This window comes from Leuciscus leuciscus, assembly GCF_965113295.1.
Source record: "Leuciscus leuciscus genome assembly, chromosome: 18".
Lineage (NCBI taxonomy): Eukaryota > Metazoa > Chordata > Actinopteri > Cypriniformes > Leuciscidae > Leuciscus > Leuciscus leuciscus.
Genome location: NC_138742.1, coordinates 18,446,112 through 18,471,997, shown reverse-complemented (window position 1 = coordinate 18,471,997; position 25,886 = coordinate 18,446,112). Strand labels below are relative to the sequence as shown.

The following is a 25,886-nucleotide window of genomic DNA, read 5'->3' as shown; positions in this document are numbered from 1 at the left end:
GAATTGCTCTGGATGAGCTTTCTGCTGCCACCACCACGGGGGTATAACTCTAGAGCTCAAGGCCCAGAGGGTGGGGGAATCACCATGGCTCAGTCTGCAACCCCAGCACTTGACATGCAGAAGTAGTCCCGGTGAGTTGCGCATGAGCGCGGTACAGCGCCACCACCCGAACTCATGATGCTCCGATGCTGGCTGAGTACTGAGGCACTGTATACATCCGACTCTCTGCGGGGGTAGATACCAGATGCAGAATTGACGCATACACCTCTACCCAATCAAGTTTCAGCCGATGGCGCCCCCTATGGGTTCATTCCATGTAACGGCACCCTGGGGCTGTTTACACCAATTTCGTGAGCATTTAATAAAAGGCTATATGCAAGCACAGACACACTTGTGCATTTCAGGTAAGCTAAGGTACAGGGTTAATATTGGATTGGTGGTCGTCTGACACCTCTCACCTCATAATCCCACACCCAACGCCTCTCCGTCGGCACAATGCTTTTTTATGCTAATCAAACACACATGTCACTTCCGCCCTTTTTCACACGCCATTTTGGATAGTATAGGTACTGGACCGGGTCGTATTGTTTAAGTGGATGGGGGATTACGTTAATTGCTGTCAATTATACCGTTCTCGCGCGTCTTGTGTACTGTGCATCATCGTAAACGCAGCACGCGCTCGGCGGTTCACGTTCCTTCTTCTTCCAGGACCACCGTAGACAAGCACAGGCAGTGCTAGATGAGTTGCAGCAGCTCATTCTCGGCAAACAGACAGCTCTGGGTCGGCCCGTGACAGGAGTCGAGCTCCCTCTTTCGGCGTGGTGTGTCCGCCAGTGAAGCGGAGGACGAGGCGCTCAACTCGGGAGGCGGGAAAGTGACATTACGGGCTGCAGCTTGCGGGAGCACGGGCCAGGTAAACTCTCTCATCGTTGTTTGTTTGGGGAAAAAGAAACCGAATCCGAATCAACTAAGAGACCTGCTAATTCGCTTCTAAGACCCGGAGGAAAGCTGGAGGGAGTAACGTTAAACCCGACCCTCAGGTGGAAAATGTAGCTAATTGATTGTGCCATACAGTTGTTGAGCAGTTCTGTCAGGTCATGAATTAAAAATAAAGTTTGTATATGTTCTTACCGTTGTAACTGTACCTGAGGGTCTGGTAGCCGAACGGGGGTTATATCAATTACACAGACCCTAAATCAGACTCACTCACTCCAGTTTCACTATTAAAAATCCGTTTGCTATGACAGTTAGGCTAACTCATCACGAATAGCTCGCGCTGCACCGAATCAATTCTTAAAGGGACCTTCACCAAAAAAATAAAACCAATTATGTCATCGTTTATTCGACCCCATGTTGTTCTAAATCCATTTTCTTTGATATACTAAATGAAATATTAGATGTTATGTTAGTCAGAACGACAGCCTCAGTCACCGTTCAGGTTTATTACATGGGAAAAGATGCACTGAATGGTGACTGAGGCTGTCATTCTGCCTGACAGCTCCCTTTGTGTTTCACAGAAGAAAAGAAAGTCGTGTTTTTGGAACAACATGAGGATGAATAAATTATTTGAATATGATTATTATTATATATTGGTGAACTGTCGCAGTTTTACTAATAACGAACCAAAGTTGGCGCTTACTGGATTTGATGGCGTTTGACATGTCAACAAACCAAACAGTTCAACGTGTGACTGTTATTGGACTCTAATTGGTCAGTTGTTCTCCTCGTCAGTGTGTTGTCATTTACTTGTGTATTTGTTTTTCCTCTATGCAGTTGATGGTTGGTCTATGAATTGTCAGTGTGGACTTTACTTTAGTATTTACCATCCTTGGTAGTTGTAGAATAGATGTCATTTAGCAAATAGCGATGCTTGGATTTATATATATATTCACTTTTACTTTGGCAACTGTATCTGTGGTGTTGGGCCTTTGATGAACAGATGATGCTGAATGTATTTGACAGCATTATGTTTTTCTCATTAACACAGGGTTCATGTTTTTGGATATGGACGACCATAAGATAATTACAACGTGACAGATCACATATATTTTAATTTTCAGTTTTATAAGTTGAGTTTTGCTGTGTATATATACCAAGTCATCTGTATTCTAGGGGATCATCAAATAACCTCCACACTGCAGAAATGGCTTCCCATGCACTGGCCTCTGCTGTTGCCTCAACAGGAGGCGCCATTCCAGGGTTGTAATGCAGAAGCCTGCACAAAAAAGGGAGTGGAAAAAGGGCAGGCAGAACAGGGAGAGGCTTATATAACATGGAGGAAGAGCTGTTCTCTAGCGCCATCTACAAAGGATGGGAGAAAGTCCGCGAGGAGATGAGAACGCCTAACCAAAGAGAGCCCCCATTCAGTGCCGAAGTGAAACTGCTGCTCTTTGTTCAAGCAGGGTGTACTGTGTGATGCTTGTCATCAGTGAGGCCAACAGCTGATGCAGGGTTTCCATGAAGACAGGTCAGATAGGTTCATGACCTTTGACCTTAGGTGATCTTTGACCTCATTTCTGAAGGCTGCAGTGGGCAGTTATTTAGCGTTGCTGTTGTGCATGTTTATTTATTCATTTATGATATATTTGGTAGAGCGCAGATCTGCAGTGCTAATGCTGTAGAATGTTGGCCACAGATTTGTTGGATGTGTTTGTGTTTTTCAGTTGTGCCATCATATTTTGAAACGGTGCCACTGCCATCCCAACCAGGAGTACATAGACATCATGTACTGAAGCAATTTTACTTCATCATTACTTCATGAAGGATTTCAATTTTGCTTTGTTATCATTACATGTAAAACAGATATTAAACATTATGTAAAATATGTACACTGTAAAAAATGATTGTCGGTTTATCTTAAAATAAGGTAAATCATTTAAGTTGGTAAATGCCTGATGAAGGTTATGAGACCGAAACGTTGCTAATAAATATATTTTTTATACTTTTTGCAAGTATTGATAGTGTGATTTCCTTTAAACATTTTTGGGGTTTTAATAATAAATAAATAAAAAGTAACCTGGTTGCCTTAATTTGAAGTTCATAAAAAAAAAAAAAAAAAAGTGTTATCTGAACCACATAAATTATCTAAGTTGATTTGACAAAAGAAAAATAAAGTGTCATGGTTTCCACAAAAAATATTAAGTAGCACAACTGTTTTCAACATGGATAATAAGAAATGTTTTTTGAGCAGCAAAAAGCTGATCAATCATGGTAAGGCCCTTCTCAGTCCATCTTTTAAAAGTAGCATCCCAACTAGAGGGTAGAAACTCTGGGCTACCTGCTATGATATGCTATTAGGGGGCAGCCCTTGTATTTTCTCTCTATTGTATCTCGCTGTAAATTAGTTTCCAATGGTGAAATGTCTCATCTGAATGTCATTCATGTTTAAATTTGTTGGTGGTGGAGTCAGTGAAGTCATAAGACATTAAAAGTTGGAAAACACTGTTGTACAATAAGCGATATTGTATGGTGTCAAAAGTAAGTTCGCTTTTTGCGTTTTGTGATTAGCAAGTTCATTTTCCCAGGCTGTGATGAGGACTTAGAGAAAGAAACTGACTCATTTGTTGTGCTTTAGACCTTTTTCTCTCCTTTTGAGCATTTCTCTGATATGAAGCTTGTGTTTATGGTCTGGATTAGGGTACAGTATTGATGGTCAGATTGATAGTGTCACAGTGAGATATTGACATAATTGATATAGGCTAACCAATCAATGATTTAAAAAAATGTATTGTTCTCTGATATCATTCAAACAAAACAAATTGTGTACTCATTTGTGATGGTAATAATGTGATTTATTTCAGGTGACAGAATGTTTCAACTCCCAGTGAACAACCTCAGCAGTCTAAGGAGAGCTAGGAAAAATGTGAAAAAAGTGCTGGGTGACATTGGCTTGGACTTTTGCAGGGAGCACATTGATGTAAGTAAATTTGATGTTTGACTTGTTAAATGTCTACATAGGCAAGGAAGTACAACATACTCTCTATCATGGACCATATGATTCACCTTAAGACAGAACACACATTTTGTGTTTCCATTTTACATTCTGTGTCACAGTGGTACTATTTTTTACTAGGGATGCTCCGATCCGGATTTTTGCAGCCGATACCGACTACTGATTTCTTGTCATCATGATCGGCCAATCCCGATTATTCAAACTTTATAAAAGTTCAATTCAGTTCAGTTCACATTTGTTTGTATATTGTTTTTCATAATACATATTGTTTCAAAGCATATTGTTTCTACATTACAATTTAGAGTGATCTGTTATCAGAGGTCACTGTGTCCAAGTAATGTCCATATTTTGTAAATGTATAGGTCTAAGATGATACAAATCATGCAGTTAGGTAACATCATTATTAATTTAAGGAAGAAACAATGAGCTTGTTAAAGTAATTATTGTAAGTTGTGAACATAATGATTACAATACATAGAAAAATTTGCAGTGGTGCCAAGTAAGTGATATTTAGGTATTGTCAAGTACATGGTCTCATTTGATAGAAAACCTTTCAAATTTTGAAGAAAATAGATTTTGATCATGTTTGGAGGTTCTTCTTATTTTACAACACTGCTAAGAAAACACCTGAAAATGCCATGTAATTTATTGATTTATGTTATTATTCATGCTTGACATGATGACTATTAGAAAGTATGACAAGTCATATAATTAGTTTTGGGCTTGTTCACAATCATGTCAACTACATGTGGGTCAAATTTTGTGTTGATATGTTAAAGCAATCAAAAGTTATGGCATTTGGAACCAAGATAGCCTTTTTATAAAAAGTTTAAAAACCTCTAGTCTCCAAACAAGTGATCTGAGTATTTTACTGAACATAAGAACTACTTACATGTGTCAACGCCACAATAAAGCATACAAATATTTATAATTACATAGAATAAGTAACAAAAAAAAAAAAAAAAAGAATAAGTAACATTTAACATTTTAACATTTTTTAATCATAAGCAGGGCCGGCGCGTCCATATAGGCGAACTAGGCAATTGCCTAGAGCGGCACTTTTGTAAGGGCGGCAAAATGTGTGCCAATCGGGAATGAACAATTCACAAAATAGGCTATATGATTTGCTGAGCTACCGCTGCGCCGCCCCGCCCCCTGCTCTCTGACTCATGACTGAGTGATGGGAAGTTCGGATAATTTTACTGACTCTCTTGTTCGATCTCGTTCATAAAAATGAACGAATCTTTATTTGAGTCATTTCGTTAATTTAAGTGGCTTTAAATGTTACACAGACAAAATCCCCGATCACATCCACCTACGCATATAGTAGGCTATATGTATATATTTGCTTCCTCTTGGCCTAAAGTGTTCCTGCAACGGGAGTGTTCTCTGGCTAGAGCGCAGAACAGCGGAGTTTGTATGGACAGAAGTGCATGCCTGAGCTTGTGTTTTGGGTTAAGCTGCGTTGCTTTGACATTGTGGAAAATATAACAATAGAAACAAAATATAGGCTATTAGCCTTTTTACCCATTATTATCAATCTAAATTAATCTCGATTTTAATTTAACTTAATTTCGTTTTTCTTTATGTAAATTTCGTTTTTTCTTTATTTAAATTTTGAATTTTGTTTTTTCTTTATTTAAATGTTTTTTTTCTTTATTTAAATTTTACATTTAGTTTTTTTCTTTATTGAAATTTTGTTTTTCTTTATTGAAATTTTGTTTTTCTTAATTTAAATCTACCCTTTACTGTGTCAGTAATTTGTTAGTCAGAAAAATATAGACTACCTTAAAGTATTGCTTAATTTAACAGACATGTGTGTGTGCGTTTTATATTGCTAGTGCAGCGTGCGTCAAGTATATAAGCCCTGCCCGCTTGAGGTGCGCCGCTCGCGGTGTTCTGTAGTTTACTAAAAGTTTATTAATTCTGAACGTGTCGTGTCTCGCGTGTCCATCTATATTGCACCACCAAATGCTACACTGCACTCCCTTGTGAAGTCGATTGGATGAACGGTTCTCGAAATAATCAAAATGCAAACGTACATATAGCCTAGACACATAGAGATTCCTGCCTTCATTAGAGAGAAGAATATGTTCAGCCCCCTCTCTCCGAAGCTTCGAATATTCGATGTTCATTACTACCGCAGCTTCGAAGCTCAAAAAATGGTATTCGGACCAGCCCTAGGGGCGGCACAAATGTTTTTCGCCTAGAGCGGCAGAAGTGCACGCGCCGGCCCTGATCATAAGTAACAAGTAATAAGATCCTGGTTGATGAGTGATCTTCCAGCACTGTTTCAGCTGTGCGCTCCTGTTCTATGGCGCATGGTAAATCAAGACCTGTCAATCTGATCGATCAATCCGAGTGCGCTCCAGCTATAAAACAGTGTCCAAATGGTCTATACACATTGCCCCTACCCATCATACCCGAGATTTAACTTTCAAATGATGTTGGAAAACATTATATCACTATGTGGTGATTTTCTTAAGATCTCCACAACATGTCATGTTGTAGATGGGCTCATTTGACTCAAGATAACCTGCTCTAAATAACAATGTGTGGTTTTACTATGGTTTACGAATGTTTGGCGAAGTTAAAAAGCAGAATGTTGCGCAATGGTCTGTAATCTGTATACTGTTTACATGTGCGTGGGTGGCGACATTTTACAGTTTTTAAATTGCGATCGTTTTGTGAGATCGGCCAAATTTAGTGACTACCGATCAAGGGTGTACTCACACTAGGCGATCTGAGCCGTGCTCGAGCACGTTTGACCCCCAAAGTCTGGTTCATTTGACTAGTAGTTTAGTTGGGCTGGGGCGTGGTACGCAGTACCAACTATAACTAATTGGACAGTGTAAATTTTCAATAAAATAAAATAATTTGAGTACATTTAGCTTTATAACAGGTCTAATTTTCACCTTATCAATCACAATCACGCCAGGGCACGGTACATGGTTGGGCTGCACGATATAGGCTATATACACTCGATGTGCGATGTCAAGTATAGGGATCATAGTTGATCGGTTCCTGTTTGATTAATTGCAAAGTTTAACCATCATAGAGTGAACGTTTATCATTTGCATGTGTTTTTAAGTCCTGTCAGTTTAAACATCAAGTGCAAAAACACTGGAACTCACGCAGTGTTTTCTGTGCGCGCAAACAGAGCCGTGCAGACAGCACGTGAACACCGAATTCAGTTCTCTTTCTCTAAATTTGAGTTTGAACGGACATGTGCACGAAAAATTAAGTCAAAATGCCTGTCTCGGAAAGTGTCCTCGTAAACATAGTCGGTTATGAAAATCACTATTGTAGCTTTAACAAATATATATTGTGTTAATTAATTATATTTAATTTATAAAGTGAAGGCTATGCAGTGTTATTTTACATTTGATTTTTCAATGTACCGGAATACAGTTAGATTTACCTGAAAAACAAAGCACTGCTTATTTTATTTGTCTTTGTTTTGTTGTATTTGTCTATGCTTGTAATTTGTTTAATATTTTGATAATAAAAATAATTGCACATTCCTACAAAATCACCCCAATCATTCTAGAATGATTCATTCTTTACCAATAGAGCTATTCAAATCATCTGGTGAAATTGTTTTCATATCGCTATATATATATATATATATAAGTTCTCCCACTTAGAAATCATGGAGGGGTCTGAAATTGTCATCGTAGGTGCATGTCCACTGTGAGAGACATAATCTAAAAACAAAAATCCAGAAATCACAATGTATGATTTTTAAACTATTTATTTGTATGATACAGCTGCAAATAAGTATTTGAACACCTGAGAAAATCAATGTTAATATTTGGTACAGTAGCCTTTGTTTGCAATTACAGAGGTCAAACGTTTCCTGTAGTTTTTCACCAGGTTTGCACACACTGCAGGAGGGATTTTGGCCCACTCCTCCACACAGATCTTCTCTAGATCAGTCAGGTTTCTGGGCTGTCGCTGAGAAACACGGAGTTTGAGCTCCCTCCAAAGATTCTCTATTGGGTTTAGGTCTGGAGACTGGCTAGGCCACGCCAGAACCTTGATATGCTTCTTACAGAGCCACTCCTTGGTTATCCTGGCTGTGTGCTTCGGGTCATTGTCATGTTGGAAGACCCAGCCTCGACCCATCTTCAATGCTCTAACTGAGGGAAGGAGGTTGTTCCCCAAAATCTCGCAATACATGGCCCCGGTCATCCTCTCCTTAATACAGTGCAGTCGCCCTGTCCCATGTGCAGAAAAACACCCCCAAAGCATGATGCTACCACCCCCATGCTTCACAGTAGGGATGGTGTTCTTGGGATGGTACTCATCATTCTTCTTCCTCCTAACACGGTTAGTGGAATTATGACCAAAAAGTTCTATTTTGGTCTCATCTGACCACATGACTTTCTCCCATGACTCCTCTGGATCATCCAAATGGTCATTGGCAAACTTAAGACGGGCCTTGACATGTGCTGGTTTAAGCAGGGGAACCTTCCGTGCCATGCATGATTTCAAACCATGACGTCTTAGTGTATTACCAACAGTAACCTTGGAAACGGTGGTCCCAGCTCTTTTCAGGTCATTGACCAGCTCCTCCCGTGTAGTTCTGGGCTGATTTCTCACCTTTCTTAGGATCATTGAGACCCCACGAGGTGAGATCTTGCATGGAGCCCCAGTCCGAGGGAGATTGACAGTCATGTTTAGCTTCTTCCATTTTCTAATGATTGCTCCAACAGTGGACCTTTTTTCACCAAGCTGCTTGGCAATTTCCCCGTAGCCCTTTCCAGCCTTGTGGAGGTGTACAATTTTGTCTCTAGTGTCTTTGGACAGCTCTTTGGTCTTGGCCATGTTAGTAGTTGGATTCTTACTGATTGTATGGGGTGGACAGGTGTCTTTATGCAGCTAACGACCTCAAACAGGTGCATCTAATTTAGCATAATAATAAATGGAGTGGAGGTGGACATTTTAAAGGCAGACTAACAGGTCTTTGAGGGTCAGAATTCTAGCTGATAGACAGGTGTTCAAATACTTATTTGCAGCTGTATCATACAAATAGTTAAAAAATCATATATTGTGATTTCTGGATTTTTTTTTTTAGATTATGTCTCTCACAGTGGACATGCACCTACGATGACAATTTCAAACCCCTCCATGATTTCCAAGTGGGAGAACTTGCAAAATAGCAGGGTGTTCAAATACTTATTTTCCTCACTGTATATATATATTTTTTTAGATTTGAGATTGACAGAAAAGCTGCCTGCCTTGTTTTTAAAAAATTCAGTACTTTTGTTGCCTGATATAATTACTATGTCTGCTGTTATGGTGCATTTAAGTCCTCCTGGGAAGTTCGTATTTACTAGGTGGTAAGTCGTGTTTACGACGGCAGGTGTGTTCAAGTCCCTTTCGTCAGAGTAAGATTGCGGTGTACTTTCTCTTAATAAATTACAAAAAAATAGAGCAAGGTTCTCAAACTCTACTTCTAGAAAATAAAGAACAAGGAATATGCATCAGGTGTGTTTTGCTTTTTTATGTTTTTAATTAATTTATGAAGCCACTGTATACTTTATCGTTACATATTATATTGTTATTAGGGATGCACCAATAGCACTTTTTCCAGATCGAGTCCGATACCGATACTTTCATTTTTGGTACTCGCCGATACCGTATAACCGATACCTTCACTGAATTTGTCATTTTTAAATATATTGGTAGAGAAACCAAAATAATATAAATCATATTAGTTGGCTTAATTTGTTCATCAAATAAATATTTCCTTCAGTTATTTTCATGCTTAATTGAGCCTGCTAAAATGCATTGTATGAGCTTCTGTTACTTTCACTCTTCATTCTATTGCTCTATCATATTGTATCTTTTATTTAATAGGATTTAGAATCCGTGTATCATTCGTTCAGTCGTCTTTTATTTAATATTGAAAGTAGAAAAATGAGAAGTTCATTTCATTTTTTCATTTTTTCCAAAAAAACAAGAATTCAGCTTGATTTTTCGTTTTTCGTTCTGAGGTAGAAAAATGAATAAACAGCTTGAATATTTGATTTCCATCTTTTCCAATATTATGTAGACAAAACATGATAAAAATTAAGCAATATTGTGGAATGCAGTTTGATAATTCCTTATTCTTTTTGGCTATTTGCGAATGCATCCTCTTTTAATCAAGTCTAAAATAATTGTTTAGCTTTATCACCCAGTCCTACATATGAACCGGTTCTAACACTACTTACTGTACTTGATTTGCAGTGTCTGATTTATTTTTTTCTCAGTATTTTTGTTTCTACACCTTTCTCTCTTTTGCACTGAAGTACATGTACAAAAGTATATGATACAGTTCTTCTAAAATACTTGATATGGTCTTAATCTTTATTGTATTGAGACAACCATATAAAGTGTTTTTCACTCTTTATTTTTCCCATACAGGACTATAAGGACTTTGTTCCCAATGAGTTCTACATTAAAAACACTGCATGGGACGATGTGTGTATGTGGGATCCCTCAATGACCAAATCACAAGTGAGTAGTATCTTAAGTGTTACTTAAAGAAAGGAAAATAATATTTTGTCTGTTTGTTTTTGAGCACATCTACATTTTTCCTTACCCATTTGTCTTCTGTCTTCTTAGGACTACCGCTCAAAGCCTTTCTGTTGTTCAGGATGTACATTCTCCTCCAAGTTTTTCTCTGCCTACAAGAGTCACTTTCGTAATGTGCACAGTGAGGACTTTGAAAACCGCATTCTCCTGAACTGTCCCTATTGCACTTACAATGGGAACAAAAAGACTTTGGAGACACACATTAGACTGTTTCATATGCCCAATGTGGTGCGCCAGAATGTTGGAGGACCTCAGGGAGCAGGGGTTGGTTTGAAAGATGGTGCTCGACTGGATAAGACACGTGATAATATAGAGCAAGCAGTGTACTATTGTAAGAAATGCACTTACAGAGACCCACTATATAATGTGGTGCGAAGACATATCTACCGGGAACATTTTCAACACGTAGCGGCACCGTACTTGGTGAGGCCTGGTGAGAAGATAACACCACCCAATGGGACAACAGCAGGCTCTGGTACAGGGAGCCATGCTGATTCTGGTGGTGCCAACAGTACGAGCACAGCCATCCACTGCAAACGGTGCCTCTTTGTACCCCGTACCTATGAAGCCCTCGTGCAGCATGTCATTGAGGACCATGAGCGCATTGGTTATCAAGTTACTGCCATGATTGGACACACCAATGTAGTGGTACCTCGGGCGAAGCCTGTGATTATGGTGTCCCCTAAAGCTCAGGGTGATAAGGGCCTCATTGGTGTAATGCCAAAGGGTACAGTAGTGACTGGGGTACGGCCTTTATCCACTCAGCAGCTGAGCCGAATTGTCATTCCTAAAGGAAGCTTGAACTCAAGTGGTCTCCTGTCAGGTGTTCACCTGAAACAGGGGGCATTTGGTCTGAAGCCAGGGACTACACAATCCTTGACCATCGGAGGACAACAGGTTCAGCTCTCAATCCCACAGCAGTCTCAAATAAGCAAACCACAGCTTTCTGCTAGTCTCCGCAGTTCGGTTTCTGCATCTGCATCCACTTCCATACTAAAGATCCCTCAACTGAACTCTCGAGTTCAGGCAGCAGCTACTACGGTGTCATCTGTTACCTCCAAGAAAGGCAACTCTGTCATCGGCACATCTTACACTCAGAAATGGAAGATCTGCACCATCTGCAATGAGCTCTTTCCAGAAAACGTGTATAGTTCTCATTTTGAAAAGGAGCACAAAGCAGAAAAGGTTCCGGCGGTGGCCAACTACATCATGAAAATTCACAACTTCACCAGTAAATGCTTATACTGTAACCGTTACTTACCCAGCGACACGCTTCTTAACCACATGTTGATACATGGCTTATCTTGCCCGCACTGCAGGGCCACATTCAATGATGTGGAAAAAATGGTGACGCACATGCGAGGGGTACATCCCAACGAATCCGTCGGGCCACGGACAGACTCCCCACTTACTTTTGACCTCACGCTTCAGCAGGGAAATCCCAAGAATGTCCAGCTGATCGTCACCACTTATAACATGCGGGATGCCCCAGAAGAATCTGTGGCATTCCATGCCCAAAACAACGCATTACCACCATCATTGCAGGGGAACAAACAGGTTACCACACAAGTCCCAAAGATACCCTCAGATGCCTCAGACGCCATCCCAGCTAAGGCTACACCTCAAGCGGCTGTACCTTATAAGAAGGATGTAGGCAAAACACTTTGTCCTCTTTGCTTCTCGATTCTTAAGGGGCCCATCTCAGATTCTCTAGCTCACCACTTGCGTGACCGCCATCAAGTTATACAAACGGTTCATCCTGTGGAGAAAAAGTTGACTTACAAGTGTATCCATTGCCTTGGCGTCTACACTAGTAACATGACTGCTTCCACTATCACTTTACATCTAGTGCACTGCCGGGGTGTCAGCAAAACTCAGAACGGCCGGCCTGCTCCTTCTGCGAGAGTTGCACAGGCCCAGGGGGCTGGTCTTAAGCGGGCAGGTTTAGCAAATTTAGACCAAACTGAGCCAAAGAGGAGAAAATCCGGAACCGATGACCAGACTGGTCATAGCCCACCACTTTCAACTGACAAACAAGACGACCCTGTAGTCTTTGCCTTGGACCCGAAGGGTTACGAGAATGAGTCCTACGAGACACGAAAAGCTTTCCTCACTCAGTACTTCAACAGGCAGCCTTACCCCACTCGCCAAGAGGTGGAGAAGCTTGCGTCAAGTCTCTGGCTTTGGAAATCTGACATTGCGAGTCACTTCTCAAATCGAAGGAGAAGATGCATGCTGAATTGTGAAACATTAAACACTCGAGTCCTGCTGGGATTTAAAATGCAAGACATTGTAGATTTGAATCAGCCCATTAACTTTGACTCAAAATGCTATTTCGAGAACCATAAACATGACCATAAAAGACGAACTACTAAGTATCGCATAGGCCGATCTGCAAATGCCATTCGCTTTCGGCAAAGAGCTACAACCAATGGTGACCTGCAGCAGAAGCATGGGACGCTAACAAGGGGTTCCGCCAAAGCCTCGCTTTACTCAAATGGTCAAAAGGCCATCATAGGGAGCAACTGCAATGATTCAATGAAGAGCACCTTAAAACCTGAAGCACTTGCCAATTCTGAACCAATTGCTGTCGACTCGGACAGCGATAATGAGGTGAATGCGCAAAATGCTAGTCTAAATGCACAGTCGCTTAGTGAGGAACCAGAGACAAATGATAAAGGGGATGGCAGTGACTCTGACATCCAGGAGGATGCCCACAGCGAAAACGGCTATGGGTCGAAAGACTTTTTAAATGAAACAAGGCAACGAAAGGGCGAATGTCAGTCAGGTATCACAAACAAGCTTGAACAATCAGAGACTCAATTAACCAAGCAACAGGTCTGATTTCTGGACAGGGTTAATGCACATGTATACTTTTGCAGTACTTTGATGTACACCAACAATGCTGCCTCATTGAACTTCTGAATCTGGACCTTGGTTACCTTACAGATGGTAGCTATAAGGATCTGCTTTTCCCTCAACACCTAAAGCCATTTGAGAAAGGCAAAAAAAGTCATGTTTTACAGTTTGAAGTATGAAGATGAATGCAAATTGTTTGATTGGGAAGCTGGGGTTGACCTCCTCAGGATAGGCAAAGAAAACACTCAACATTCACCAAACAATACATGATTTGCCTTCAGTTTGTTTCTTTAACACCCAGAAACATAACCATACTTGTTCATGTTCATTCAGCCGCTATTGTGGCTAAAGGAGTGATTATTAGAACCAACAGGTATTATTACATTTTATGTTATCCTATAGCATTGGTAGTGTATATTTGTACAGTCTTTTAGATATGTCTAAGGAGATGTGTAGGTGTACTCAATGATAAAAAAAAAAAAGATTTGCTATACTTTTTGTGCTCACACTTAACGTTTATATGCTCTACATTGGTTCACATAGACAATGGATGTGGCTTCGGTGGCTGTTTTTCCCGTTTACTTTTATTAACAAAAGTATAGCATTTTGTAAAAAAAAAAAAAAAAAATATCCAAGTATAAATAATGCAAAATAAAAGAACCTAATCCCTTGCTTTTGTTTTGCCTGTTTATAATTGAAGCATAATTTTTTATAAATATATTCACCATCCTGTAACTTGTGTTTTGCTTCCAGAGCAGCTTTCCATATATCCACATCTGCCCTAACGTAAGAGTATTTGGCATTTAAATTGACCACTGTAGCATTGTGCTAAGTAGACTAGCCTGTGTTTGGTTCAGCCTCCGCTGACTGCTATATTTTTCTTTTTATAGCAGTTACACTTTTCTTTTTTAATTTCTTCCAGCTGGACTCTGTTGTGACCTGGGGTCCAGAATGAGCATCTCTGTTCAGTCTAACTTTCTGTATGTTTAAAATTTGTAACCTTCAGTTTATGTTGTTTTTCTTTTGTTTATCCCCTTTATTCTATTTTTCTTTGTCACTGCAAGCATTTCTGAACAATAAAGTGCTGTATTGTCCATCTCACAATGCTTCTAACCCTGGTCAGTCTCTATCATCTTTTTCTTTTTCTACTTCCCTTTGACCTGTTTTGCTGGGTCGGACTGCTGCAAACTACACATTTCAGGGTTAATTTTTTGTGAACTAATTGAAAGTATGATGTATAATATTCAATATTCTCTCTAAACAGTTGTGTAGGTTGGCCTGATCATTTGAGTAACACTGTTCTTAACCTCAACCCATAACACTTCATAACCCAATTCTCTGATCTCGCTTTTCTTCATTTGCTTGGGCACAGAGTTTGTAAGGGAGTTGCATATTTTAGTTATTAGAACTTGAGACTTTCTGGACTAAAAATACAGTAATGGAGATTTAATTACATCCTTTTTTTTTTTTTTTTTTTTTAAAGCATAGGTTGCATGTGTTCACTTATCTAAGAATAACTTTTGCTTAATACGTCTTTATAAGTCAACATAAAATATCGTTCACAACCTATTTTATCACTGTAATATAGCATTTCTAAGTAGGATATATACTGGATTGCTAAAAAGGGTATTTTAAAGGGATAGTTCAGAGTAATTTCAACCTCGAGCCAAACACCCTTTTTTTCCCTTGGTCGAACATTATTAAAGCTTATTTAGAGATATCAGCAGAATGGCTTAGTGCAGGCGCTTATGGATCCAAGGTTGTAATAATGTCCGGAATAGTACCAAACTTCTACAGTTGTACAAATAGGTTCTGTACTCATAAAATAAGGCATTGGAAAGTTTGTAAGTACATAAGGAGTTTATTTAAATAGCATTTGCCTGATGGCTGTACCGCTGACCTGGACATCGAGGTCACTTCCGTGATTTGGGAAAAGCCTGTAAAAGTCCTGGCAGAAAGCGATGCATAAGGATGTAGTGTACCGACGTCCAATTCCAGGAATGCACAAATATTTTGTTGGTAGTACCAGTTTGCAACAATTATTAGTTAACACTAAGTTGTCAACACTTCAGAAAAGTTTTCCACTTTTCCCTTACACTTGTGAGTTTTGGGTGTTTGGGGTGTTTGGCTCGAGGTCATAGTTCAAAGGACCCTAGGTTGAAATTACTCCGAACCATCCCTTTAATGACAAATGGAAAGAGGGAATAGGTTGAAAAACAGAGAGGCTTTTACTTTACACACACAAGATGCCTAAGACTGTCCTCAACTCACTAGGTATGTTTATATGCACTCATTTTAATTTTTTAATTTATTAGATTGCAACTAAATGTTGATTCAATGAGTCAATGATTGGATCATTATTGCAGTGATTATTTAGTTTCTAGCATGTTATATGTTTGGCAACAGTTCTTGTAACCCTAATTGATGGAGTGTAGCTTTTCATTTCTTAACCATGTAGGAAGACACATCATGGCCATATTCCAGGATGACAAAGCCAAGATTCATCAGGCTCAAACGGTGAAAGAATGGTTGGGTGGGAGCATAAAGAATCATTTTCACACATGGATTTGCTTTCTGAGTCCAGACCTTAAATTCATTTAAAGTATTTGGGATGTGCTGGAGTAGACTTTGCAGAGTGCTTGACTCTTGCATTGTCAATACAAAATCTGGACCATAAATTGATGCACCTCTTGATGGAAATAACATCACAACATTTATTTCATAATTTTTTTGTCAAGATCTTGACAATTGCAGTCTGTATGTCATGGATTGTACTGATTGTGACCTGGAGGTCAAACAACTCATGACTATTAAAATAATATAATATATTGTAGGGGGTTCAAAATGGAGGGATGCTATGACTGTGCACTGTCACTCTCAAAGAATTACCTTTTTCTGCTATGCAAGTCTGAGGGAAAGAGAGCAGCATGTGTGCTCTAGTTAGTGGATGTGGATGTGGAAGGGTTGGGGACTGGCGGAGAGCGACTGAAAAGAGACCTATCGGGCTGGCAGATGGAGGCCTGTGCATGTCCACAGAGCATGATCAAAATGGGGGAGGGGAACACGAGTGACTAGAGAAGATCATGAGAAAGTCTGTGGGGAAACTCTATAGTGCCTCCTACAGTTACAGAGGAGCTCTGCCACTTCTGGTGGAGAGGTCCTGACTTTCAGTACTGAAACACTGCTGCACATGCTTGAAATCTGATGTTTCTTTTGAGCTATCTGACATCATACGCCACCGCTTCTGGGTCCAAACGCTATATCCCAAAAACGAGCAAAAAAAAAAAGGTGCTAATATACACTTACGATGTGATGTAATGTTACCGAAAAATCCTGATCCTAACCTTTATCTCCATACTAGTATCTCAGATGGGCGGACAGTGATTCATCTTTTATGAATTGTTAAAATATTGGTGTATGAACACGTGGACTGTAGTGTACACCATACGTTTTTAATAGCTTATGTGTTTAGCTTAATTGTTTAATAGCTTATGTGTAGTAAATAATCTGAGTTCATAAACAGCTCTTGAGATCGTGTTCTCAAGTGAAACGAGTATAAAGGCTTGGATACAGAAACAGTGTTCCTTACATCACGACTTAAGCGGATTCTGTGATGTCAACGTATATGGTCATGAATTTATATTAACAGGAACATGAACACAAGTGACCAGTGTTGTGGTTGTTCATTTAAAAGGGACATATCATGAAAATCTGACTTTTCCGAGGTTAAGTGCCATAATCGGGCCCCCAGTGCATCTACCAACCCAGAAAACGTGAAAAGTGAGAACCCACTTTGTTTTGGTAAAACTTTCTCTGCAAGCATGTCAAAAAATAAGCCAATCAGATTTCGCTCCCCTTCTGACATAGGAAGGGGATCTTATTATAATATTACAGCAGCAGCTCATTTGCATTTAAAGGGACACACACAAAAACGGCGTGTTTTTGCAAATATGACAAGCTATAATAAATGATCTGGGGGGTATTTTGAGCTGACACATTCTGGGGACACCATAGATTTATATTACATCTTGTGAAAAGGGGCATAATAAGTCACCTTTAAACAAGACAAAAATTAAACTAAAACTATTTTAAAATTCATATAATTCATATGAAATGTTGTCATGGAAAACTGGAAAATAAATAATTAAATAAAAAAATATAAAATGTAAAAAAAAATGAAATATATTTAAAAAAAACAATTACAAACATTTTTACTAAAATTAAATTGAAAACATACAATCTAATTCGTAATAGTAGCCTATATAATAACACTTCAACAAGACCTTCAAAATCCAGGCCTCTGGAGTCAATATGATGGATTCAAAAAAAAAGTAATTAATGTCAAGAAGATAGAAATATTTTAAAATAATTTACCACACAGTGACCTATTATGTGTCATGTTGTCACAATAAAACCATTATGAAGCAAATATGTTTTGCTTCATAATCAAACAAAACAAAATCACCAAATTACCAGCTTTTGATTAAAATCAATCTTTTTTTATACAGTTATACAGTACTTGTCTGAATATATGTCAGTATAGTTTTAGTATGTTCACATTTAAATATTATAAAGTTTTTTATATAATGTTGCAATACTTCCACATTGAATCTCCAGAATAATGTAGAAACAACATAAAGACAGTATATATAATTGCATATTTTTAGCACTATGAATGAAGGGCTGTATCACTGATACCAGTACTGATACTGATGGGACTGTTCAGATTTTTACCTGCCTTGCCAAAATGCATTTAAAAAGTTGTATTTAGGTATGTAGACATTGCCAAGACTGTCTGCTGAAGTTCAAACTGAGCATCAGAATGAAAGGTAAGTGACTTTGTACCTGGTTGGTGCCAGACGAGCTGATCTACTGGGATTTTCATGCACAACCATCTCTAGGGTTTGCAGGGAATGGGCAGAATAACAGAAAATATCCAGTGGGCAGCAGTTCTGTGGGCGAAAATGCCTTGTTGATGCCAGAGGTCAGAAGAGAAGGCCAGACTGGTTTGAGCTGATAGAAAGGCAACAGTAACTCAAATGATCACTCATTACAACTCAGGTCTGCAGAAGAGCATATCTGAACGCACAACACGACAAACCTCGAAGCAGATGGACTACAGCAGCAGAAGAACACACAGGTGCCTCTCCTGTCAGCTAAGAACCGGAAACTGAGGCTAATTCACACAGGCTCAATAGAAGTGGACAATAGGAGATTGGAAAAATGTTGCCTGATCTGATGAGTCCAGATTTCAGTCAATCATTCAGATTGAGATCAGATAAGAGTCAGGGTTTGGTGTAAACAACACGAGAGCATGGATCCATCCTGACTTGCATCAATGGTTCAGGCTGATGCTGCTGGTGTAATAGTGTAGGGATATTTTTAGTCCCTTAGTACCCATTTAAATGCCACAGCCTTCCCGAGTATTGTTGCTGACCATATCCATCCCTTTATGACCACAGTGTATCCATCTTCTGCTCCATGGCACAAAGCTCAAATCATCTCAAACTGGTTTCTTAAACATGTCAATGAGTCACTACACTCAAATGGCCTCCACAGTCGCCAGATCCCAATCCAATAGAACACGTCTGGGATGTGCTGGAACTGGAGACTTGCATCATGGATGTGCAGCTGACAAATTTGCAGCAACTGCGTGATGTTAATACGTCAATATGGACCAAAATCTCTAAGGAATGTTTCCAGCATCTTGTTGTCCCGAAGAATTATCTGAAAGCAAAAGGGGGTCCAACTCGGTACCATCAAGGTGAACCTAAAGTACCTAAGTGGCCGGTGAGTGCATGCATATACTTTAGGAATTTTGGTTTAAGTGATTTGTGTTTGTTTAGTTGGATGACTTACTTTGGTCTTTTTGTACCTTATGATGACCTCATGAAAACCTTACCAAAGTCACCCACACACTATTCCTTGAAAGGTATTGTTATTGATACGTTAACATTTTCATGGCTGTTGTGTTTTTATAGTTTTATTTTTTGGGGGGGTTTTCTGTTTGTTTATTTTCAGAAGAAACTGAATGCATTAATGGTTATCATTTATATAGCTCTGGCTTCTACTTGGAAAAACATGCACATTTATTTGGGGAGCATGTTGTTTCAAATTTGAAAAAATGAAGAAGAAGAAGAAGAAGTGAGGTCTTTTGGTCATGGTCAGAGCACGGCTAATGTAAGACGCAAGAGAGTCAGGGACTGGGTTATAAGGCTGAACTACTGTGAGGGAAAAAGCTGGCAACTAACCATTAAAAAATACTTTGAAAGGAAACAGACTGCATAAGCTTTGCTGAATGCAAAGAGGTCTTTTGACTCCTCAAAACATTCAAGGACATGCTCAAAGGTTGCTCTAGCTCAGAACTGTGTAAAAGTATGTTATAAAATCTCATAAAAGCTGCTTCTTCTTCAAATATGAGTCAACATTCGTGTGCCAGATTCTAGAGTAAATGTCACCAGGCTTATTTATTCAAATTGAGGTTTTGCATTTTAAAACACATATTTCCCAGAGAACTGCATTGTTGTTATTTGTAAATATTGTTTTCAGTAATTAACATTTAAGTAATTTACAGTGGTCAGTGGCTATATAATTTTATATATATAAAAAAAAAAGATAAAATGAATGTTATTGTAAATGTAGGTTAAGCCTATATATTCAGCATTTCCTTCCAGTTATTTTTTAGAACAATATATTATTTTCTGTAAATAACATTTAAGTAATTGCCATTTATCTTTTTAATTATTTTATTAAAATTCTACATACATATAAAATAAAATGGTATTGTGAATTTAGATGATTTTTTTAGCATTTCCTGCAGATTCATTGTTATTTGTATCACTAAACACTGAAATATTAAACTGTAATAAAATAAAATAAATGTAAGATAATTTTTTTTAAATCTCTTGCTGACAGATGTAAAAATGTCAGATTCAGGATGAGGTTGTTGTCTATATCACTAGATGGCAGTGTTATAAAAAGGGTGTTGTGCAGGGCCAATGAAATCCTGCTTTTGCAATGCAAGGCTGAAAACTAAAGCAAAGGGGAAAATAGGAAGAAAGAAGGGTACTAAAATAAAAGAGCTGATGTTGAAATATGTGTTGGCAGCCTCATGTCCTTACTAAACGAGCAATTGCTGACTCGCATTTAATATTGTTTCATTCATCAACATGCACAACAGGTAAGAAAAAGTTACTTTTCTGCTCCAACATTTCTGCTGTATACATGGTATATCAGTATAAGATTTTAATTGATACATGTAGCACTTCTGTAAGATCACTGGCTGTACTGACGTCCAGTGGTGTGTTATAGGTCCCGTTGGCCAGCACTGAGGCTGGAGTGCTTATGTAAGGGGGATGTCAGTGGGGCTTTCCATTGCACAGTCGGAACGTTCTCCACTCTGCTCCTGTTTTGGTCCCTAGCCACAAGAGCAATCTGTGCCCCGCTCCGAGTTCCTGATGGCCGGAACTATAAACATGGCCTGTTTACCGCTTCACCTACTAGGATTACATCCACATTTGATATTATCTCTGTCATCGACAAAATGCTTTAAAGAATCCCTTTGCTGTCATTTTGCAGTCAAAAATAAAATAAAAAATACTCTGCAAGATATCAGTGAACTTTTCTATTTGTAAGGTAAATCAATAATTCAAAGAGTTTTTCAATTCATGCCTATTGATTATTCATTGCATTTTATTCAGAGAGGAGAAGATTGAAATGGAAGCAATGCAATGCAAAAAAAAAAAAAAAATAGGCTTCAGTTATTGAGTCATGAATTATTGATAATTTTTTCTCTTTAAAATTATTCACTATTCACAGCTTTTGCTCATTATGCAAAATTTGTCTGTAACTTGGAGGTGGTGATATGTTTCCATCTTTGTTCATATATCACCTCCTTCATCTAATCTTTCATTTTACAAATTGGTTTTTAACCGCAGAGACTGTGCATGTACATTCATTTCATGGACAGTGCCTTGATTATAAACAGTGGTGATATATATATATACAGTAGGATTCTGTTTATAGGTCTCTCATATCTGGTCAATATAGAAACCAGTTTCAATCAGTCACTCTCATACTGCCTCAACATGACTGCGATCTTCTTCAGCAGAGTGAAGCAGAGTCTTTATTCTCTAGATAATAAAGCTCAAGGTCAGCGGAATAGTTTGAGGGAAACAACACACAAAAGCAACGAAGAGAGAGAGAGAGAGAGAGAGAGAGAGAGAGAGAGAGAGAGAGAGAGAGAGAGCAGTAAAGGTTAGAGATTTTGCTTGCAAAAAATTTGATGAGCCAAACTGGATACAATGGAAAAACCTTGAGTGGGACGTGTGCAAATGAAATGTTTTCACGCAGAAACCTGTTACAGACAAATGTAGCATAATATGAGGAAGAGACTGATGGTGCCAGTGAATAATTAACATTAATTTCTGGATAAGCTATGTTTAATATAGCCTATATTATGTAGTCAAGTCAAGTCACCTTTATTTATATAGCGCTTTTTACAATATTGCATCAAAGCAGCTTCACATAATACAACAAAGTTTGTTTCTATAAGAAAATTGCGTCATTGTCCACCTTAAGTAAGGCAGATCAGTAATATTGTTGAATATTAAATGTCCCCAACTAGCAAGGCAACAGTGGCAAGGAACCAAAACTCCATCAGGTGACAGAATAGAGAAAAAAACCTTGGGAGAAATCAGGCTCAGTTGGGGCCAGTTATCCGCTGTAGGCTATATATATAAGCTAATATGTAGCCTATATATTCCACACATCACTTGAGGCCATGCTGTATTGAATATAGGCTAGTGAATATCTAAAATCAATTACATGTTATAGGCTATTCCTAATTTGTAATAGCCTACGATACAACTGCTAAATGAACAAATGCAAATCTAAAGGGTGTTTTAAGCAACCCCTGCCACTTTATCTGTAGCAATGTAGGCTACTCAATAAAGTGCCTTAAGTGCTTAAATTGCTTTTGTATAACGGTCACCACATAATAAAATTAAGGACACAACTTTTCATAATTTTTTTTACTGCTTTCATCATACCTGTCATAACCGCGTCTCTTGTTTTTTTTATATCAAGGTAAATTAAGGCGTGGTCACATCAGCAAAACTTTTTATTAGGCAAAATAAGTCCATTCATCATCAGTTCATAGTTTTCATGTGAAATCACACCCTTGAACGTCCACTTTTGCGAGAAGTTTAGCAAGCTAGCGGAAAAACTTAAAATAAAGATGTTTTTTTTTTTCATCTCGTAGGCTACTTTTCCATCACCGTGTCCCCTTAGGGACTCCGTAGAAAATTGGCGAAGACGCTTCTAAAATCACCCTGACGATGCAGTGAGACGAACTAATTAGAAAACTAGCTTTGGCTGGTTTAAAATATTTTACATAATATAATTTATAATGTCATAATCGAGGTTTATTTTTTGATGCACCTGCTGGGTGTAAATTTTTTCATTCCCTTTTTATGATATCATTTTAAGTAGCCTAAAGTATCAGCCTGTTGTTCTATTATTTTAAATATGTTACTCGGTCGGAGTTTAATTAAAGTATTGGAGTTTGAATTTATCTTCGAAGAGACAGACGGCCAGGGACTGAGAGGTAAGACAATTCACTGTGCTATTTTTAACACTTCAATCTTTCCAGTTGTGGGGGGAAACAGTGAGAAATTGATTTCAGGTGTATTTCTTAGTATGGGGCTGAATGTACATTATCATTTGCTTGAATAGTGCATGTATGAAACAGTTAAAAAGAACCACCTAGTGAGTGAAATAATCTCCACTCTGACCCAGTTCATGCGTTCTCTCTTCAGGGTATATCTCATTTTATTAGTGACCTCTAAAATCTGGGGGAAAGACTGCTCTGGGTCTAGATACATTCATTTTCTAATACAACCTGTGTCTTCTCATAATACAGATTAATAAGGAGATGAAACTGGAACAGAGAAATTCCAGAAGGTACAGTAATCAATTCAGTTATTCTGGGGTGGGTGGTGAGCATCCTTCTCAATATCTATGATAGAAGTGGCCCTGGTAAAGTTGCACATGTAGGCCTATTTGTTTTTATCTTGAAATAGACTTGTGGTCCTCATTGCCCTTTTTTTCTTCACGTCTCATTTAAAGTATTTGAACAAAACCAATTGACTGTTTATTAATATTTGAAAAAGCTTTTATTTGCCAAATCAAAGTCATGTGATGTGACCAGCATGCAGAAACATAGGCTGCCCCAAAAATCGTATACTTCCCTACTATAGGTGAAAAACAGCGTGCGACAAAAGAAGTTTCAATTCACAGCACAGGTGAGATTCTGAAGTGTGGATACAATGGACATTTTACTATCCCATGAGGCCATGGGAGAGGATTTGTAAATGGCAGTAAAGTGACACAATTATTACACATTATTGCTGGTAAGAATGTAGTGCGCTCAGATTATATTCAAACTGCTACACACATTCATATATATGGAACATACTTTTTTAGCAGTCATGAAGTAAATATCTATTAAAAACAAGTACCTACTCAAGAGAGTATGCGATTTCATTCACAGAAAAATAGATGTTTTGATTGGCGAGAATAAGGGCACATCTAGCGCCTATTTCAGATGTGCAAGCAAAAATATACGTGTGCGACTGTGTGTGTGTGTGTGTGTGTACTCCGAAAACTAGATTTCAATGGCCTCCAAGAGGAAAGAGCAGGCTAATTGGAGACCTCTGTCTGAAGATAAGACAGCTTTTGAGCACAAAAGGCCTAAAAATAGTGCCTATTTTTTAAGTGCTCATAGAAATCCCAATAAAGCCAAAAAAAAATCCCGTTTTCAAAATAAATTTCACCTTTTCCAAAATATCAGCCATCACAGAATGTCCCATATTTCCCTTCGCCATTATGTCCATTTGATTAATGAACTCCTCCGACTCACTTCAGTCAATGTGTGCTGGGACAGAATCGCTTAAACCAGCTTTCACTGACCAGCCAATTAATGACTTTAATGTCACGCTCACACAAATACGCCACTGCCAGTGTGTTCATTTATTGGATCAATGACATTCAGACACAGATGCTGGACTGGACATATCACTTCATGATTTACCTCTATACTCAGTCAATGTCAGAGTAATCCCTGCCCTACATCCCCATTCAAATATAGCTTCATAATTAAGGCCATCTAGTACACGTGACCAATAACCCATTAGCCAGGGAACGATTCCTTTTAACCGTATTGTACGATCAGAAAACCTGTACCAGACTAAGCATATTGCGTAACTTATTCTGCATCTTTTTAGATTAGAAAATAGCCTTTTTCATATATTTTCTGTAAAAGCTTGCCTTTACGTAACTAAGTAAATTCAAGGACCTGCAGTTTCTATTTTTGTTAGATTTGTATTTGAAGACCGTTAGTTTTACCCCGTTTCAATGGAGCATATTGTTGAGAATTACATCCATCTGCTCTTGATCTCTCCAGCACACACCATTTCAATCTATGTTGTCTTTAAGCTACTGCACATCACAGTTGCTGCACATTTTTATTGTATATTTTTGAAGGATATTATTTTTCTCTGAAGAAAGCTTTGTCACACAAACCCAAGGCCACAGTGTGAACTCATGTGGGCGAAAGCCAAATTTCACCCTGAAAGGCTATCTGAAAATGACAAATGCGTGTTAGTTCCAGCACGGGAAATAACCGTATGATGAATAGCATTGCAACCGCTTGCTTCATCCTTTGATCCCTAATTCAGAAATACATGAACAGATCGGTGTGTGTTTGTAAACCACTGCACAGATTTCTTATTTATGTGCATTGAACAGATTGTCGTTTAAGTCGTGATCTTCTTCGATTGCAACTACATTTGGGCAATATAATGATTACAATTAAATGGTAATGCATGATGCAGGGACACTGTGTGGCTGGTTCAATGGGTGTGCCTGTGGTCCAATTATAGGTTGTCTTACACAGGCCTGTGCCAGTGGGGCCATTTCCTCCCTTCTTAAAACCCAATAGCTAATTATAGAGCTTTTGATTTTATGGACCATGGGTCAAAGACAAGTCTGACGTAAGGCTTTGTTATATTTTATTTTGGTGTTTTATGTCTGTGCATTCAATGGAACCACTAAAGAATAATAGGTAACACTTAATTTTACTGTGTTTTTGTTACACATTACATGTAGCTAGTAATAATACATTATACATAATGACATGCAACTAACCCTACAACAAACCTAATCCTAACCATAACCCTATAAGTTCACATCGTTAATTAATATTACTCAGTACTTAAATGTATAATTACACTGTAATAAGAACACCTTAAAATAAAGTGTAACCGAAAAAATAGTATTGAAAAGTCTTTATCCAAGACAAAAAAAAAATTGTCACTATCAAATGTATTGGCTTTATACAACAGTTTAAGTCTTCAAATCTGATTGGCTGAGCGGCATTTCACTGTCTGTGTACACGTTCCAGACCGTCAGACTATATGACCGAATCGCT

At 38.4% G+C, this 25,886-nt stretch overlaps 1 protein-coding gene across 1 annotated transcript; it reads left to right on the top strand.

Moving 5' to 3' along the window:
* Positions 1 to 557: 557 nt before the first annotated feature.
* Positions 558 to 14,509, top strand: adnpb (activity-dependent neuroprotector homeobox b). The gene is made up of 4 exons (XM_082144571.1): positions 558 to 913; positions 3,801 to 3,916; positions 10,367 to 10,459; positions 10,568 to 14,509. Exons 2-4 carry the CDS (start codon positions 3,809 to 3,811, stop codon positions 13,379 to 13,381), a joined length of 3,015 nt encoding a protein of 1,004 aa, XP_082000697.1. The 5' UTR covers positions 558 to 913; positions 3,801 to 3,808; the 3' UTR covers positions 13,382 to 14,509.
* The last annotated feature ends 11,377 nt before the right edge of the window (positions 14,510 to 25,886 follow it).

What these genes read in the sequence shown, in the direction of transcription:
- adnpb (XM_082144571.1), top strand. Translation starts at nt 3,809, where the DNA reads ATGTTTCAACTCCCAGTGAACAACCTCAGCAGTCTAAGGAGAGCTAGG. An exon ending in TTTGCAGGGAGCACATTGAT is followed by an intron (nt 3,917 to 10,366) that starts GTAAGTAAATTT and finishes TTTCCCATACAG; the next exon opens with GACTATAAGGACTTTGTTCC. An exon ending in CCTCAATGACCAAATCACAA is followed by an intron (nt 10,460 to 10,567) that starts GTGAGTAGTATC and finishes CTGTCTTCTTAG; the next exon opens with GACTACCGCTCAAAGCCTTT.